General features: G+C 61.0%; 1 protein-coding gene across 1 annotated transcript in view; it reads left to right on the plus strand.

The window, feature by feature from the left end:
• Positions 1-606: 606 nt before the first annotated feature.
• The window catches only part of SPTBN4 (spectrin beta, non-erythrocytic 4), a 36,970-nt gene continuing 22,107 nt past the window's right edge, over positions 607-15,469 (plus strand). Inside the window, 15 exon segments of the mRNA XM_069882233.1 lie at positions 607-755; positions 2,224-2,375; positions 2,961-3,134; positions 3,240-3,331; positions 4,147-4,227; positions 4,326-4,441; positions 6,269-6,381; positions 7,602-7,789; positions 7,877-7,994; positions 9,003-9,161; positions 10,146-10,448; positions 11,525-11,675; positions 11,778-12,648; positions 12,742-12,879; positions 14,347-15,121. Of these exon segments, the coding sequence (XP_069738334.1) occupies positions 611-755; positions 2,224-2,375; positions 2,961-3,134; positions 3,240-3,331; positions 4,147-4,227; positions 4,326-4,441; positions 6,269-6,381; positions 7,602-7,789; positions 7,877-7,994; positions 9,003-9,161; positions 10,146-10,448; positions 11,525-11,675; positions 11,778-12,648; positions 12,742-12,879; positions 14,347-15,121 (3,576 nt within the window). The 5' untranslated portion in view covers positions 607-610.

Raw genomic sequence — 15,469 nt, forward strand, 5'->3', positions numbered from 1 at the left:
ACATCCGTGTGTCCTTGGCTGACTCTCCATGTCCCCACGTCTGTGTGTCCATGTGTGACTCCCCACATCCGTGTGTCCTTGGCTGACTCTCCATGTCCCCACATCTGTGTGTCCATGGGTGACTCTCCATGTCCCCATGTCCGTGTGTCCATGGATGACTCCATATCCCCGTGTCCATGTGTGACTCCCCATGTCCGTGTGTCCATGGATGACTCCATATCCCCGTGTCCATGTGTGACTCCCCATGTCCGTGTGTCCATGAACGACTCCGTGTCCCCACGTCCGTGTGTCCATGGGTGACTCTCCATGTCCCCATGTCCATGTGTCCATGGATGACTCTGTGTCCCCATGTCCTTGTCCATGTCCCCATGTCCGTGTGTCCATGGATGACTCCATATCCCCGTGTCCATGTGTGACTCCCCATGTCCGTGTGTCCATGAATGACTCCGTGTCCCCACGTCCGTGTGTCCTTGGCTGACTCTCCATGTCCCCACGTCCATGTGTCCATGTGTGACTCCCCACGTCCGTGTGTCCTTGGGTGACTCCCCGTGTCCCCCTTCCCCCCGCGTCCCTGGCTGACCCTCGGTGTCCATCTGTCCGTCCCAGCCCCATGGCGGCCGTGGCGGCCGAGCTGGACAACCCCGAGCAGCAGAACAACAACAACGGCCCCTGGGAGAGCGGGGACACGCGGGGCTGGGACGACGCCACGGCCACCGCCAAGCTCTTCGAGTGCTCCCGCATCAAAGCCTTGGCCGGTACGACCAACCCCACCACCCCCCTACTGGGCTCCCACCACCACCTACTGGGTTCCAACCCCTAACTGGGCTCCCACCACCCCCCTACTGGGTTCCCACCACCATCTACTGGGGTTCCACCATCACCCACTGGGTTCCAACCCACTTCTGGGCTCCCACCACCCCCCTACTAGGGTCCCACCATCACCTACTGGGGTTCCACCATCACCCACTGGGGTCTCAGCCACTTCTGGGGTCCCACCACCTCCCTAACTGGGGCCCCACCACCCCCCTACTGGGTTCCAACCCACTTTCTGGTTTCCCACCACCACTTTCTGGGTTCCCACCACCACTTTCTGGGGTCCCACCACCACCTACTGGGGCTCCACCATCACCCACTGGGGTCTCACCCACTTCTGGGGTCCCACCACCCCCCATACTGGTTTCCCACCACGCCCTACTGGGTTCCCACCACCATTTACTGGCTTCCCAGCACCACCTACTGGGGTTCCACCATCACCCACTGGGGTCTCAGCCACTTCTGGGGTCCCACCACCTCCCTAACTGGGTTCCCACCACCCCCCTACTGGGTTCCAACCCCTAACTGGGGTCCCACCACCCCCCTACTGGGTTCCCACCACCATTTACTGGGTTCCCACCACCACCTACTGGGGCTCCACCATCACCCACTGGGGTCCCACCACCACTTACTGGGTTCCCACCACCACCTACTGGGGTTCCACCGTCACCCACTGGGTTCCAACCCACTTCTGGGGTCCCACCACCACCTACTGGGGCTCCACCATCACCCACTGGGGTCTCACCCACTTCTGGGGTCCCACCACCCCCCATACTGGTTTCCCACCGCGCCCTACTGGGTTCCCACCACCATTTACTGGGTTCCCACCACCACCTACTGGGGTCCCACCACCTCCCTAACTGGGTTCCCACCACCCCCCTACTGGGTTCCAACCCCTAACTGGGTTCCCACCACCCCCCTACTGGGTTCCCACCACCACCTACTGGGTTCCCACCACCACCTACTGGGGTTCCACCATCACCCACTTCTGGGCTCCCACCACCCCCCTACTGGGGTCCCACCACCCCCCTACTGGGTTCCCACCACCACCTACTGGGTTCCCACCACCACCTACTGGGGTTCCACCATCACCCACTGGGTTCCAACCCACTTCTGGGGTCCCACCACCCCCCTACTGGGTTCCCACCACCCCCCTACTGGGTTCCCACCACCACCTACTGGGGTTCCACCATCACCCACTGGGGTCTCACCCCCTACTGGGGTCCCACCACCTCCCTAACTGGGTTCCTGCTGCCCCTACTGGGGATCCATCCACCTACCATGGTCCCACCACCCCATATTGGGTTCCCACCACCCCATACTGGGGTCCCACCACCACCTACTGGGGTCCCACCACCCCCCTACTGGGTTCCCACCCCCACATCTCCTCCCCGTTCCTCCCCGGAGCAGATGAGCGGGACGCGGTGCAGAAGAAAACCTTCACCAAGTGGGTCAATTCCCACCTCGCCCGCGTCTCCTGCCGCATCGGGGACCTCTACGCCGACCTCCGCGATGGCTTCGTCCTCACCCGCCTGCTGGAGGTCCTCTCCGGGGAGCAGCTGGTGAGAGCTGGGACCTCCCACCACCGCCTCCAGGGTCCCATCAACCACGTCCCCGTCACCTTCTCCACCTCCAGGGTCCCATCAACCACGTCCCCATCACCTTCTCCACCTCCAGGGTCCCATCAACCACGTCCCCGTCACCTTCTCCACCTCCAGGGTCCCATCAACCACGTCCCCATCACCTTCTCCACCTCCACGATCCCATCAACCACGTCCCCATCACCTTCTCCACCTCCAGGGTCCCATCAACCACGTCCCCATCACCTTCTCCACCTCCAGGGTCCCATCAACCACGTCCCCGTCACCTTCTCCACCTCCAGGGTCCCATCAACCACGTCCCCATCACCTTCTCCACCTCCAGGGTCCCATCAACCACGTCCCCATCACCTCGATCCCATCTCCCACGTCCCCACCACCATCACAGTGATGTAGGTGATGGGTTCCCACCATCTCCCACTGGGTTGGGATGAGGTGGGACCTCCCCGTGTCCCCCCCACCGTGGTCCCACCAGCTTCCAGGGCTGGAGGAGCCGGTCGGGAGGGCTTTCTCCAAGCTCACGGTGGTGGTGGCTGTCGTCTCCTCCAGCCCAAGCCGACGCGGGGCCGGATGCGGATCCACTCGCTGGAGAACGTGGACAAGGCCCTGCAGTTCCTCAAGGAGCAGCGGGTGCACCTGGAGAACGTGGGCTCCCACGACATCGTGGACGGCAACCACCGCCTCACCCTGGGCCTCATCTGGACCATCATCCTGCGCTTCCAGGTAGCCGTGGGGAGGGGTTGGAGACACCTCGGAGACACCTTGGAGGAGACACCGTCCCCACCGCAAGGTCCAGGCTGGGCCTCAGGGCTTCTTGGGTTTCTCCAGATCCAGGTGATCAAGATCAAGACCGAGGACAACCGGGAGACGCGCTCGGCCAAGGACGCGCTTCTGCTCTGGTGCCAGATGAAGACGGCGGGGTGAGGGTTGACCACCACGTGGACCTTCTCCGTGGACGTGGATGGATCCAGCCCCTCCGTGGCCATGGATGGACCTTCCCCATGGCCATGGATGGACCTTCCCCATGGCCATGGATGGATCCAGCCCCTCCGTGACCATGGATGGACCTTCTCCGTGGCCGTGGATGGACTTTCCCCACGGCCATGGATGGATCCAGCCCCTCCGTGGCCATGGATGGACCTTCTCCATGGACATGGATGGATCCAGCCCCTCCGTGGCCATGGATGGATCCAGCCCCTCCATGGCCATGGATGGACCTTCTCCGTGGCCATGGATGGACTTTCCCCATGGACATGGATGGATCCAGCCCCTCCGTGGCCATGGATGGACCTTCCCCATGGCCATGGATGGACCTTCTCTGTGGACATGGATGGATCCAGCCCCTCCGTGGCCATGGATGGACCTTCCCCATGGACATGGATGGACCTTCCCCATGGCCATGGATGGATCCAGCCCCTCCGTGGCCATGGATGGACCTTCTCCATGGCCATGGATGGACCTTCCCCATGGACGTGGATGGATCCAGCCCCTCCGTGGCCATGGATGGACCTTCTCCATGGACATGGATGGACCTTCCCCATGGCCATGGATGGATCCAGCCCCTCCGTGGCCATGGATGGACCTTCCCCATGGCCATGGATGGATCCAGCCCCTCCGTGGCCGTGGATGGACCTTCTCCATGGCCGTGGATGGACCTTCTCCATGGCCATGGATGGACCTTCCCCATGGCCATGGATGGATCCAGCCCCTCCGTGACCTTCTCCCTTCCCCGCAGCTACCCCGAGGTGAACATCCAGAACTTCACCACCAGCTGGAGGGACGGCTTGGCCTTCAACGCCCTCATCCACAAGCACAGGTTCTTCCGCGCTGGGGTCGGGGGCGGGCGGACAACCCCACCTCGGGGCTTCCCTGCGCGGGACGAGGAAGCTCGGAGCTGCTCTCTCCTCCCCGCAGGCCGGACCTCGTGGACTTCCACAAGTTGACCAAGTCCAACGCCACCTACAACCTCCAACAAGCCTTCAACACGGCCGAGCAGCACCTGGGGCTCAGCAAACTGCTGGACCCCGAGGGTAGGGACGGGGTGGGGTGGGGTGGGAGATGTTCCACCTCCCACCACGATGGGATGAGATGGGACCTTCCCGTCCCCACTCATGGTCTTCATGGTCATCTACTACTGGGTTGGGATGAGATAGGACCTCCCCATCTCCATCATCACCACCATGGTCCCATCTACCACCAGGTTGGGATGAGATAGGACCTCCCCATCTCCATCACCACCACCACGGTCCCATCTAACACCAGGTTGGGATGAGATAGGACCTCCCCATCTCCACCACCACCACCATGGTCCCATCTAACACCAGGTTGGGTTGAGATAGGACCTCCCCATCTCCATCATCACCACCACGGTCCCATCTAACACTGGGTTGGGTTGAGATAGGACCTCCCCATCTCCACCACCACCACCATGGTCCCATCTACCACCAGGTTGGGATGAGATAGGACCTCCCCATCTCCATCATCACCACCACGGTCCCATCTAACACCGGGTTGGGATGAGATAGGACCTCCCCATCTCCACCACCACCACCACGGTCCCATCTAACACCAGGTTGGGATGAGATAGGACCTCCCCATCTCCACCACCACCACCATGGTCCCATCTACCACCAGGATGGGATGAGATAGGACCTCCCCTTCCCCATCATCACCACCACGGTCCCATCTACCACCAGGATGGGATGAGATAGGACCTCCCCATCTCCATCATCACCACCACGGTCCCATCTAACACCAGGTTGGGATGAGATAGGACCTCCCCATCTCCACCACCACCACCATGGTCCCATCTAACACCAGGTTGGGTTGAGATAGGACCTCCCCATCTCCATCATCACCACCATGGTCCCATCTACCACCAGGATGGGATGAGATAGGACCTCCCCATCTCCACCACCACCACCATGGTCCCATCTAACACCAGGATGGGATGAGATAGGACCTCCCCATCTCCACCACCACCACCATGGTCCCATCTAACACCAAGATGGGATGAGATAGGACCTCCCCATCTCCACCACCACCACCATGGTCCCATCTACCACCAGGTTGGGATGAGATAGGACCTCCCCATCTCCACCACCACCACCATGGTCCCATCTCCCACCAGGTTGGGATGAGATAGGACTTCCCCATCTCCACCACCACCACCATGGTCCCATCTAACACCAAGATGGGATGAGATAGGACCTCCCCATCTCCACCACCACCACCATGGTCCCATCTACTGCTAGGCTGGGATGAGATAGGACCTGCCCATCTCCATCATCACCACCATGGTCCCATCTACCACCAGGTTGGGATGAGATAGGACCTCCCCATCTCCATCATCACCACCACGGTCCCATCTACCACCAGGTTGGGATGAGATAGGACCTCCCCATCTCCATCGTCACCACCATGGTCCCATCTACCACCAGGATGGGATGAGATAGGACCTCCCCATCTCCACCACCACCACCATGGTCCCATCTACCACCAGGTTGGGATGAGATAGGACCTCCCCACCTCCACCACCACCACCACGGTCCCATCTAACACCAGGATGGGATGAGATAGGACCTCCCCATCTCCACCATCACCACCACGGTCCCATCTCCCACCAGGATGGGATGATCTAGGGTCTCCTCACCACCACGGTCCCATCTTCCGGGTGGTCCACACGGTGTGGGGGCATCTGCAACCATCCATCTAGTTTCTCCCGGTGTCATGAGCCACCTTGAAGGATCTACTGGGGGTTTCAGGTTGAGGGGAGAAGCTCGGGCTCTGCTGGACCCGGGTGGGTGGTCGGGGGGGACCTGGAGGAGCTCGGGGACCGACCCTTCACCACCCGCCAGACGTCAACATGGAGGACCCCGACGAGAAGTCCATCATCACCTACGTGGTGTCCTTCTACCACTACTTCTCCAAGATGAAGGCCTTGGCCGTGGAGGGGAAGCGCATCGGGAAGGTGGGTCCTGCTCCACGTCCTGGAGCCCCTCGAGCCTCCAAGGTTGCCCCTTGAGCCTCCAAGGTTGCTTCTCAAGTCTTGGTTGCCCCTCGGGCCTCCAAGCTTGCTCCTCAGGCCTCCTTGGTTGCTCCTCAAACCACCTTAGTTGCCCCTCAAGCCTCCAAGGTTGCTTCTCAAGCCTTGGTTGCCCCTCAAGCCTCGTTGATTGCCCCTCAGGCCTCCTTGGTTGCCCCTCAAGCCTCCAAGGTTGCTTCTCAAGTCTTGGTTGCTTCTCAAGCCTCCAAGGTTGCTTCTCAAGTCTTGGTTGCCCCTCAGGCCTCCAAGGTTGCCCCTCAAGCCTTGGTTGCTTCTCAGGCCTCCTTGGTTGCCCCTCAAGCCTCCAAGGTTGCTTCTCAAGCCTCCAAGGTTGCTTCTCAAGCCTCCAAGGTTGCTTCTCAAGTCTTGGTTGCCCCTCGGGCCTCCAAGCTTGCCCCTCAGGCCTCCTTGGTTGCCCCCAAGCCACCTTGGTTGCCCCTCAAGCCTCCAAGGTTGCTTCTCAAGTCTTGGTTGCTTCTCAAGCCTCCAAGGTTGCTTCTCAAGTCTTGGTTGCCCCTCAGGCCTCCAAGGTTGCCCCTCAAGCCTTGGTTGCTTCTCAGGCCTCCTTGGTTGCCCCTTGGGCCTCCTTGGTTGCCCCTCAAGCCTCCAAGGTTGCTTCTCAAGTCTTGGTTGCCCCTCGGGCCTCCAAGCTTGCCCCTCAAGACATCTTGGTTGCCCCTCGGGCCTCCAAGGTTGCCCCTCAGGCCTCCTTGGTTGCCCCTCAAGCCTCCAAGGTTGCTTCTCAAGCCTCCAAGGTTGCTTCTCAAGCCTCCAAGGTTGCTTCTCAAGTCTTGGTTGCCCCTCGGGCCTCCTTGGTTGCCCCTCAAGCCTCCAAGGTTGCTTCTCAAGTCTTGGTTGCTTCTCAAGCCTCCAAGGTTGCTTCTCGAGTCTTGGTTGCCCCTCAGGCCTCCAAGGTTGCCCCTCAAGCCTCGTTGATTGCCCCTCAGGCCTCCTTGGTTGCCCCTCAAGCCTCCAAGGTTGCTTCTCAAGTCTTGGTTGCCCCTCGGGCCTCCAAGCTTGCCCCTCAAGCCACCTTGGTTGCCCCTCAGACCTCCTTGGTTGCCCCTCGGGCCTCCAAGGTTGCTCCTCAAGCCTCCGAGGTTGCCCGAGGAGGCTCTGAGGGGCCTCGTCCCTCACCTTTCCAGGTTCTGGACCAAGCCATGGAGATCGAGGCCATCGTGGGGCGGTACGAGGCGCTGGCCGCTGAGCTTCTGGCCTGGATCCACCTCACCGTCACCATCATCAGCAACCAGAAGTTCGCCAACTCGCTGGCCGGGGTCCAGCAGCAGCTCCAGGCCTTCACCGCCTTCTGCACCTTGGAGAAGCCCGTCAAGTGAGAACCTCCCGGCCTTTGAGGGGGAGGGACGCGTGGGGCCACCCCCCCGGGTGGGTCCTGACCTGGTGCCACCACCCCGAGCAGGTTCCAGGAGAAAGGGAACCTGGAGGTCCTGCTCTTCACCATCCAGAGCAAACTCCGAGCCAACAACCGCAAACTCTACGTGCCCAGCGAGGGCAAGAGCATCTCCGACATCAACAAGGTGCTGGGGGGGGGAGGTCCTGGGGGGTCCCCGAGAAGGTCTGGGGTCTCTTGAGAAGGTCTGAGGGACCCTGAGAGGGTCTGGGGGACCCTGAGAAGGTCTGGGGTCCCTGAGAAGGTCTGGGGCCTCTTGAGAAGGTCTGAGGGACCCTGAGAGGGTCTGGGGTCCCTGAGAAGGTCTGGGGTCCCTGAGAAGGTCTGGGGTCTCCTGAGAAGGTCTGAGGGACCCTGAGAGGGTCTGGGGTCCCTGAGAAGGTCTGGGGTCCCCAGGAAGGTCTGGGGTCTCTTGAGAAGATCTGGGGTCCATGAGAAGATCTGGGGACCCTGAGAAGGTCTGGGGGACCTCAAGAGGATCTGGGGTCCCTGAGAAGATCTGGGGCCCCTGAGAGGGTCTGGGGGACCCTGAGCAGGTCTGTGGTCTCTTGAGAAGATCTGGGGTCTCCTGAGAAGGTCTGGGGGACCCTGAGCAGGTCTGGGGTCTCTTGAGAAGGTCTGGGGACCCTGAGAAGGTCTGGGGGACCCTTAGAGGATCTGGGGGACCCTGAGAAGGTCTGGGGGATACTGAGAGGATCTGGGGGACCCTGAGAAGATCTGGGAACCCTGAGAGGATCTGGGGGACCTCAAGAGGATCTGGGGACCCTGAGAAGGTCTGGGGTCTCTTGAGAAGGTCTGGGGTCCCTGAGAGGATCTGGGGTCCCTGAGAGGATCTGGGGGACCTCAAGAGGATCTGGGGGACCCTGAGAAGATCTGGGGGACCTCAGGAGGATCTGGGGGACCCTGAGAAGATCTGGGAATCCTGAGAGGATCTGGGAGACCTCAAGAGGATCTGGAGTCCCTGAGAGGATCTGGAGTCCCTGAGAAAGTCTGGGGGACCCTGAGAAGGTCTGGGGGACCTCAAGAGGATCTGGAGTCCCTGAGAGGATCTAGGGGACCTTGAGAAGGTCTGAGGGACCCCAAGAAGATCTGGGGAGCTCCTCGCTGAGCCTGGTGTCCCCCTGCCCCCCTCCAGGCTTGGAGCTGCCTGGAGAAGGCGGAGCACGAGCGGGAGGTTCTTCTGCGCAACGAGCTGATCCGGCAGGAGAAGCTGGAGCTTCTGGCCCAACGTTTCGACCACAAAGCCGCCATGAGGGAGACGTGGCTCAACGAGAACCAGCGGCTGGTCTCGCAGGTGGGACGGGGCCAGGAGATCCATGGGGACCTTCACCTTGGGTGGTGGGACAGGGTCCCCTTGGCTTGGTGGCATCTCCATCCCCTTAGGTGGTGGGACCTTGAGTGAGACCTTGGTGGGATCTTGATGGGACCTTGAGTGGTGGGACCTCTTGGTGGGGAGGGTCCCCTTGGCTTGGTGACATCTCCATCCCCTTAGGTAGTGGGACCTTGAGTGAGACCTTGGTGGGATCTTGATGGGACCTTGGGTGGTGGGACCTCTTGGTGGGGAGGGTCCCCTTGGCTTGGTGGCATCTCCATCCCCTTAGCTGGTGGGACCTGGGGTGGGACCTTGAGTGGGATCTTGAGTGGTGGGACCTCTTGGTGGGGAGGGTCCCCTTGGCTTGGTGGCATCTCCATCCCCTTAGGTAGTGGGACCTTGAGTGGTGGGACCTCTTGTTGAGGAGAGTCCCCTTGGCTTGGTGGCATCTCCATCCCCTTAGGTAGTGGGACCTTGAGTGGTGGGACCTCTTGTTGAGGAGGGTCCCCTTGGCTTGGTGGCATCTCCACCCCCTTAGCTGGTGGGACCTGGGGTGGGACTTTGGGTGGGACCTTGAGTGGGATCTTGAGTGATGGGACCTCTTGGTGGGGAGGGTCCCCTTGGCTTGGTGGCATCTCCATCCCCTTAGGTGGTGGGACCTTGAGTGAGACCTTGGTGGGATCTTGATGGGACCTTTGGGGGGTGGGACCTTGAGTAGGACCTTGGTGGGACTTTGAATAGGACCTTGGTGGGTCGTTGGGTGGTGGGAACTCCTGGTGAGGAGGTTCCCCTTGGCTTGGTGGCATCTCCATCCCCTTAGGTGGTGGGACCTTGGGTGGGACCTTGAGTGGGACCTTGAGTAGGACCTTGGTGGGACCCTGAGTAGGACCTTGGTGGGTCGTTGGGTGGTGGGAGCTCCTGGTGAGGAGGTTCCCCTTGGCTTGACGCCGTCTCCCCGCCCTTTAGGACAACTTTGGTTACGACCTGCCGGCGGTGGAGGCCGCCATGAAGAAGCACGAGGCCATCGAAGCTGACATCTCCTCCTACCAGGAGCGCATCCAGGTGGTGGTGGAGCTGGCCCTGGAGATGGAGGCCGAGGGCTACTACGACACCAAGCGCATCGGCGCCCAGAAGGACAACGTCCTGCGCCAATGGGGGCTCCTCACCCAGCTCCTCGGCGCCCGGCGCGCCCGCCTCGAGCAGAACCTGGCCCTGCAGAAGATCTTCCAGGAGATGGTCTACATGATCGACTGGATGGAGGAGATGCAGGTGAGAAAGAGCCCAGGGACCTCGCGGGCTCCTTCTTGGCCAAGGGCGTCTCGGCTTGGAGCAGCCCCCAGGGAGGTTCTTCTCCCTCGGCCGCTGGGGAGACCCGACCTCGAATCCTGGGGGCAGCTCTGGGCCCCGAGGAGAACCTGGAGGGCCTGGAGCCTCCGGAGAAGAGCCCGGAGCTGGGGAAGGGGCTGGAGAAGAAGAGGAGCGGCTGAGGGAGCTGGAGAAGAGGAGGCCGAGGGGAGAGCTCGTTGCTCTCTCCAACTCCCTGCGAGGAGGTTGTGGAGAGGAGGGAGCTGGGCTCTTCTCCCGAGGGGACAGGACGAGGGGGAACGGCCTCCAGCTCCACCCGGGGAGCCTCAGATGGGACATCAAGAGAAGATTCTTCACAGAAAGGGGCCCTGGGCCCTGGAACAGGGAGGGGGTTGAGTCCCCAACCCTGGAGGGTTTGAGGGACGGGTGGACGAGGTGCTGAGGGACACGGGTCAGTGGTTGATGGGGACGGTTGGACTCCATGATCCGATGGGTCTCTTCCAACCTGGTGATTCTCTGACTCTTTGGTCCTTTGGTCCTTTGGTCCTTTGGCTCTTTGACTCTTTGGTCCTTTGGCCCTTTGACTCTTTGGTCCTTTGGTCCTTTGACTCTTTGGTCCTTCGACTCTACGATTCTTTGACTCTTTGGTTCTTTGGTTCTTCAGGTTCTTTGGTTCTTCAGGTTTTTTGGTTCTTCGGTTTTTTGGTTCTTCGGTTTTTTGGTTCTTCGGTTTTTTGGTTCTTCGGTTTTTTGGTTCTTTGGTTCTTTGGTTCTTTGGTTCTTTGGTTCTTTGGTTCTTTGGTTCTTTGGTTCTTTGGTTCTTCGGATCTTCGCTTCTTCGCTTCTTCGGTTCTTCGGATTTTTGGTTCTTCGGTTCTTTGGTTCTTCGGTTCTTTGGTTCTTTGACTCTACGGTTCTTTGACTCTGTGACTCTACGGTTCTTCGGTTCTTCGATTCTATGATTTTATGACTCTCTGACTCTCTGATTCTACTATTCTATGACTCCATGGTTCTCTGGTTCTCTGCTTCTCCTTCCCCAGGCGCTGCTGCTCTCCAAGGACTCGGGGAAGCACCTCCTGGAGGTCGAGGACCTTCTCCAGAAGCAGGGGCTGCTGGAGGCCGACATCTCCGCTCAGACCGAGCGCGTTCGGGCCCTCAACGCCGCCGCCCTCAAGTTCTCGGAGCTGGAGGGTAACGCGGGGACGCGGGGAAGGGGCCGCCGGAAGCCTCGGGAGACGTTCTTGGCCTTGACGGGGTCAACCGAGGTCTTGAGGCGCGGTTCTCTCGCTCCAGGCTACCAACCCTGCGACCCCCAGGTCATCTGCAACCGGGTCAACCACGTCCAGACGTGCTTGGAGGAGCTGCGGGAGCTGGCGGCCAAGAGGCGCCGGGAGCTGGAGGAGAACCGCCAGCTCTGGACCTTCTTCCAGGAGATGGAGGAGGCCGAGGCGTGGATCCGCGAGAAGGAGAAGATCTTGGCCACCAAGACGTGCGGGCGGGACCTCAGCAGCGTCTTGACCTTGACCACCAAACACAAGAGCATGTTGGGCGAGCTGGGCAGCCGCCGGGCTCTCCTGCACCAGAGCATGAAGAAGGGCGAGGAGATCTTGGCCAAGAAACGCTTCGGCCCCATCGGGATCCAGGAGAAGATGCGGGAGGTCCGGCTGCGCTGGAAGAAGCTGGAGGAGGTGACGGGTTTGCACCAGCAACGCTTGCAGGAGGCCCTCAACTTCTTCCAGTTCACCTCGGAGACGGACGACCTGGTGGCCTGGCTGCAGGACACCTACCGCATCGTCTCCAGCGACGACTTTGGCCACGACGATTACTCCAGCCGGGCTCTCCTGAGGAAGCACCGAGCCGTGGTGGAAGAGGTGGAGAAGCACCGGGCGGCCGTCTTGGCCCTCCGGAAGCAGTTGGCCCTCTTGGCCCCCGAGCACGGCCAAGGGGTGGACATCCAGATCCGGGTGGTGGAGGTGGAGCAGCTCTACGGGGAGGTGGCCGAGGTGGCCGTGTTGAGGCGCCAGTGGCTCCAGGACGCCTTGGCCGTCTACCGCATGTTCAGCGAGGTCCACGCCTGCGAGGTCTGGCTGGACGAGAAGGAGCAGTGGTTGGAGAGGATGGAGGTGCCCGAGGAGCTGGACGAGGTCGAGGTGGTCCAGCATCGGTGGGTTGGGGTGGGGTTGGGGTGGGGGGTGGGGACACGAGGGCTGGGAACCCACCCCGGGGACCTCACGGCGAACGTCGTCTTCTCCTCAAGGTTCGAAAGCCTCGACCAGGAGATGAACAGCGTGATGGGTCGGATCCTGGACGTCAACCAGGTGGTGCAGCAGCTGGTGGACGGGGGGCACCCCAGCTCCGAGGAGGTGCGGGCCTGCCAGGACCATCTCAACGGCAGGTACGGGCCGCGGGGAGGAGGTCCTGGGGGGGCCCCAGGGGGTCCCCGAGGTGCTTGGGGGGTGAGGGGAAGCAGAAGCTCAACCTCGTGGTTCTTCCATCCTGGTGGGACGACCCTATGGGGCCAAGAGCATCCCAAGAGTTTGCAAGGGCCAAGGTGGATCCCATCGTGGTGGGACGTCTCTATGGGGCCAAGGTCTCCAGTGGAGCGGGCCAAGACCATTCCAAGAGTTTGCAAGGGCCGAGGTGGATCCCATCGTGGTGGGACGTCCCTATGGATCCAAGCTCTTCCCAAGAGTTTGCAAGGCCCCAGGTGGACCCCATCATGGTGGGATGTCCCTATGGATCCAAGGTGGATCCCATCATGGTGGGATGTCCCTATGGATCCAAGCTCTTCCCAAGAGTTTGCAAGGTCCGAGGTGGATCCCATCGTGATGGGACATCCCTATGGATCCAAGCTCTTCTCAAGAGTTTGCAAGGCCCCAGGTGGATCCCATCGTGGTGGGACGTCTCTATGGGGCCAAGGTCTCCAGTGGAATGGGCCAAGACCTTCCTGGGGACCAGAAATGTTTGAGGTGGATCTCATGGTGATGGGACATCCCTATGGATCCAAGGTGGACTCCATCGTGGTGGGATGTCCCTATGGATCCAAGGTGGATCCCATCATGGTGGGACGTCCCTATGGATCCAAGCTCTTCTCAAGAGTTTGCAAGGCCCCAGGTGGATCCCATAGTGGTGGGACATCCCTATGGATCCAAGGTGGATCCCATCATGGTGAGATGTCCGTATGGATCCAAGCTCTTCTCAAGAGTTTGCAAGGTCCGAGGTGGATCCCATCGTGGTGGGATGTCTCTATGGGGCCAAGGTCTCCAGTGGAATGGGCCAAGACCTTCCTGGGGACCAGAAATGTTTGAGGTGGATCTCATGGTGATGGGACATCCTTATGGATCCAAGGTGGACTCCATCATGGTGGGACGTCCCTATGGATCCAAGCTCTTCCCAAGAGTTTGCAAGGCCCCAGGTGGATCCCATCGTGGTGGGACATCCCTATGGATCCAAGGTGGATCTCATAGTGGTGGGACATCCCTATGGATCCAAGGTGGATCCCATCATGGTGGGACATCCGTATGGATCCAAGCTCTTCTCAAGAGTTTGCAAGGCCCCAGGTGGATCCCATCGTGGTGGGACGTCCCTATGGATCCAAGCTCTTCCCAAGAGTTTGCAAGGTCCGAGGTGGATCCCATTGTGGTGGGATGTCTCTATGGGGCCAAGGTCTCCAGTGGAGTGGGCCAAGACCATTCCAAGAGTTTGCAAGGCCTCAGGTGGATCCCATCCTGGTGGGACGTCCCTATGGGGCCAACCTCTTCACGCAATGGGCCAAGCCCTTCCTGGGGACCAAACCCACTCCTGGTTGACCCCACGCTGGCGTCCAAGCTCCCCCTGGCTCTCCTCCCGCCTCTCTCTCCAGGTGGAACCGGGTGGTGGAGCTGGTGGAGCTGAAGAAGGAGCAGCTGAGCTCGGTGCTGAAGATCCAGAACTACCTGCTGGAGTGCGGCGAGGTCAAGGCTCAGGTGCGCGAGAAGCGAAAAGCCATCGAAGCCACCGCGGCCGGTGGTGGGGGCGGTGGCCACGGAGGAGACCTGGGCGGCGTCCTGGCCCTCCAGCGCCGTCTCTCCACCATGGAGGCGGCCTTGGTGGTTTTGGAGCCTCGCTTGGTGGAGCTTCAAGAAGAAGGCGAAGCCTTGGCCGCCGCTCACCCCGGGAGAGCCCTGGAGATCCTGGTGCCCTTCGAGGAGATCAGCGAGGAGTGGGAGGCCCTCAAGAGGGTTCTCCAAGGCTGCGAGGACTCGTTGAGCGTCGCCGGGCGCTTGCAGAGGTTCATCCAAGACCTGGACAACTTCTTGGGGTGGTTGGTGAAGAGCCAAGAGGCGGCGGCCTCCCGGGAGGTCCCCGAGAGCTTGGGCCACGCGGAGAGGCTGCTGGAGCGGCACGCGGCCCTCAAGGAGGAGATCAACGGCTACGAGGAGGACTACGCCAAGATCCAAGCGGCCAGCGAGCTCCTGGCCTTGGAGGAGAAGGAGGTGCCGGACCTGGCGCTCCAGGAGTGGCTGCAGAAGCTGGACGCGGGCTGGGGGAAGCTCCTGCAGAGCTGGGAGACGAGGAGGGAGGTCCTGGTCCAAGCCCACGTCTTCCACCTCTTCCTGAGGGACGTCCAGAAGTGCGAGTCCAGCCTCTCCAAGCAGGTAGAGACCCCCCGGGAGGAGAAACCTGGAGAAGGTCTGGAGGAGGAGCTGGAGTTGGGGGTGGGAGAAGGACTGAGAGGAGGAGTTGGGGATGGGAGAAGGTCTGAGAGGAGAAGCTGGAGTTGGGGGTGGGAGAAGGTCTGAGAGGAGGAGTTGGGGATGGGAGAAGGTCTGGAGGAGAAGCTGGAATTGGGGGTGGGAGAAGGTCTGGAGGAGGAGTTGGGGGTGGGAGAAGGTCTGGAGGAGAAGCTGGAGTTGGGGATGGGAGAAGGTCTGAGAGGAGAAGCTGGAGTTGGGAATGGGAGAAGGTCTGGAGGAGAAGCTGGAGTTGGGGGTGGGAGAAGGTCT

This window comes from Phaenicophaeus curvirostris, unplaced genomic scaffold (genome assembly GCF_032191515.1).
Source record: "Phaenicophaeus curvirostris isolate KB17595 unplaced genomic scaffold, BPBGC_Pcur_1.0 scaffold_93, whole genome shotgun sequence".
NCBI classification, from domain to species: domain Eukaryota; kingdom Metazoa; phylum Chordata; class Aves; order Cuculiformes; family Cuculidae; genus Phaenicophaeus; species Phaenicophaeus curvirostris.